Source organism: Myotis lucifugus, unplaced genomic scaffold (assembly GCF_000147115.1).
Source record: "Myotis lucifugus unplaced genomic scaffold, Myoluc2.0 scaffold_763, whole genome shotgun sequence".
Taxonomy (NCBI): Eukaryota; Metazoa; Chordata; class Mammalia; order Chiroptera; family Vespertilionidae; genus Myotis; species Myotis lucifugus.
Window position 1 is genome coordinate 145,874 of NW_005871811.1, and position 2,363 is coordinate 148,236.

General features: G+C 54.1%; 1 gene segment (V, D, J or C); it reads left to right on the forward strand.

Annotated features, from left to right (window-relative positions):
• Window positions 1–1,121: 1,121 nt before the first annotated feature.
• On the forward strand, window positions 1,122–1,572 carry LOC102423362 (the record flags this gene model as incomplete). The annotated part of the segment is given in 2 exon segments: window positions 1,122–1,189; window positions 1,274–1,572. Coding segments are annotated over 2 exon segments (348 nt in total), but the record flags the coding sequence as incomplete, so codon positions are not given.
• Window positions 1,573–2,363: the final 791 nt, after the last annotated feature.

Here is a 2,363-nt window from a genome sequence, read left to right on the forward strand (position 1 = left end):
CCTAGGAATGATGATGGAGCTCAGACACAGCTCAGTTTTTGAATAAAGAATGACAGCGGCCTCACACGGTGGGTGTGGACATGGTGTGAAGCCTTTTGCTGAAAAAGCGTGTTGGTTTCTCTGGGTCACACCCGCGTCAGGACTCCTGACCACGTGTTATCACTTCCCGTGGGCAGAGCCTGGCGTCAGGCTTTAGGTTGATCCTTAGGTGCTTTCTCTCTGTGTTTTTGCCTCGCAGCGGGTGGCAGTGGTTGTTTTTCTTTCCAGATGCATTTTCTGGCTGGTTGGTGCTTACACACCAAGTCGTGTCCAGGTCTGTTTTCCAGATTCTTTAGGATTTTCCATGTGAATAATGACGTCATCTCTGAATAGAAAAGGTGCCTCCTCTCTGTGAGCCCCCTGCACCTCAAGGAGAAGCCAGGAGGCACTGGGGCGGCCCCTGTGGGTCACATCCCACCCCCCACCCCGCCCACCAAGATCCCCATCCAGTTCCCAAAGCTGCCCCTGGGCCCTGGGAACCCCTAGGGCAGGTCTTTAGGCCACACTCCCTGTGCCCAGCGTGAGGCACCTCATCAGGAAGCAAAACGAAGCCCAGGACTATGTCCTTCCCCTGTGGGTCCCCTGGTCTGAGGATGCGCTCACCTGTGCCCTCTGCTCCCAGAATCCCCAGCTGCCGGGCTCTGGGGGTACATGGTGTGTGTCTAACCAACAAGCAACTGGCGTTTGACCCCAGAACACGGGGGCAGGGCCTCTGTCTCTTCAATGATTTGTCCTTGTTACCGAGAGGGATATTGGTATGTCAGTGGCCCTCAGTGCTGGTGGAATCAATGAATGAATGAAGTCCAATCAATTAATGTGGGTGAACAGGCTCTGGAATTGGTGTAAGGTCCACATGGCCACACCCACAGGCCCATGTATGATCACCCTTGTCTGTGGCCCCTGCCTTGGGTTCCACCTGCCCAAGGACCCGGCTCTGGAGAAATCTGGCTGCAGAACTGGGGTCCGTGCGTCAGTGGGCTGTGTGCACCCGGGGCCTTATATCAGAGAGCGATGCTCAGGCAAATGCCAGGCGTGGCTTCCTGTGTAAATACAGCCACCACTGGGGCCGCAGAGCCTGCTGAGTCTGGCTGACCCAGGGACATGGCTGTCTTCTTCCTCGTCTTCCTTCCCGTGCTGGGGCTCCCTTGGGGTCAGTGTCTGGGGACCTGGGGGTTCATAATTGTGTTCACAGAGATGTGGACTGAATTAAACTTGTTGCTTCCTTCTGTCCCAGGTGTCCTGTCCCAGGTGCAGCTGCAGGAGTCGGGCTCCACGGTGGTGCAGCCCTCGCAGACCCTGTCCCTCACCTGTGCCATCTCTGGGGACAGTGTCTCTAGCAACACTGCCACTTGGGACTGGATCAGGCAGCCCCCAGGGGAAGGGCTCCAGTGACTGGGAAGGATCTACTTCAATTCCAAGTGGTACAGACGGTACGAGCCATCTCTCCAAAGTCGGTTAGTCATCGACCTAGACTCGTCCAAGAACCAGTTCCCCCTGCAACTGAGGTCCGTGACCACCGAGGACACAGCCGTGTATTACTGTGCGAGATACACAGTGAGGGGAAGTCAGTGTGAGACCAGACACAAACCTCCCTGAGGGAGACAGCAGGGCTGGGCTGCAGGGAGCGTCGAGAACACCAGGGGGCGCTGAGGACCAGCACAGGACCAGGACCAGGACCAGGTGCAGAGTTAAGCAAAGATAACATTTCCTGCTTTGTCTTAAAATAGTTTTGCTCCAAGCAACAGAGCTCACAGAAAGCCCTCTCCTATGTCTAGTTTTAGGGATTGTATTATGATCATAAAAGGGGCTCTGTCTTTATTCTGACATAATCCAGGGACTGAAAGGACCCTCCCAGGGGCTCTAATCACACATTCCTACTGGGCAGCCCTGGGGTGGGCCCGCCCCAGGCCTATGACTTCTTTACTAAAAGGCTCATCTTTCCCTTGAGCAACCCCATCCATTGTTCCTGTGCATCTGGGTTGACACACCTGTGACATCAGCATGACCACCCTCAGGAGAGCACCTCCTGGTAACTGTCCTGTCACCCAGTCCCCGCCTCGCTCTCTCCCTCCTCCGTGTCACCTTCCTCACCTTCCCGCCTTAACTTCAAATGCACAAACGCAGCTGCACCTAGTTATTCTCTGGGCATTTGAGGTCTTGCTCCCCAACAGTTGACAGTTTGGCTCCAATAAAAGGTTGTAAAACATTCCATGTTTGGACATTTCTTACATCAATATGTTGTTTTTTCTTTATTTACAACATACATTCATACCTGCTTCTTCGCTGTGTGGAGAGGGAAGTGCACACAATTATTAAAAACCTGC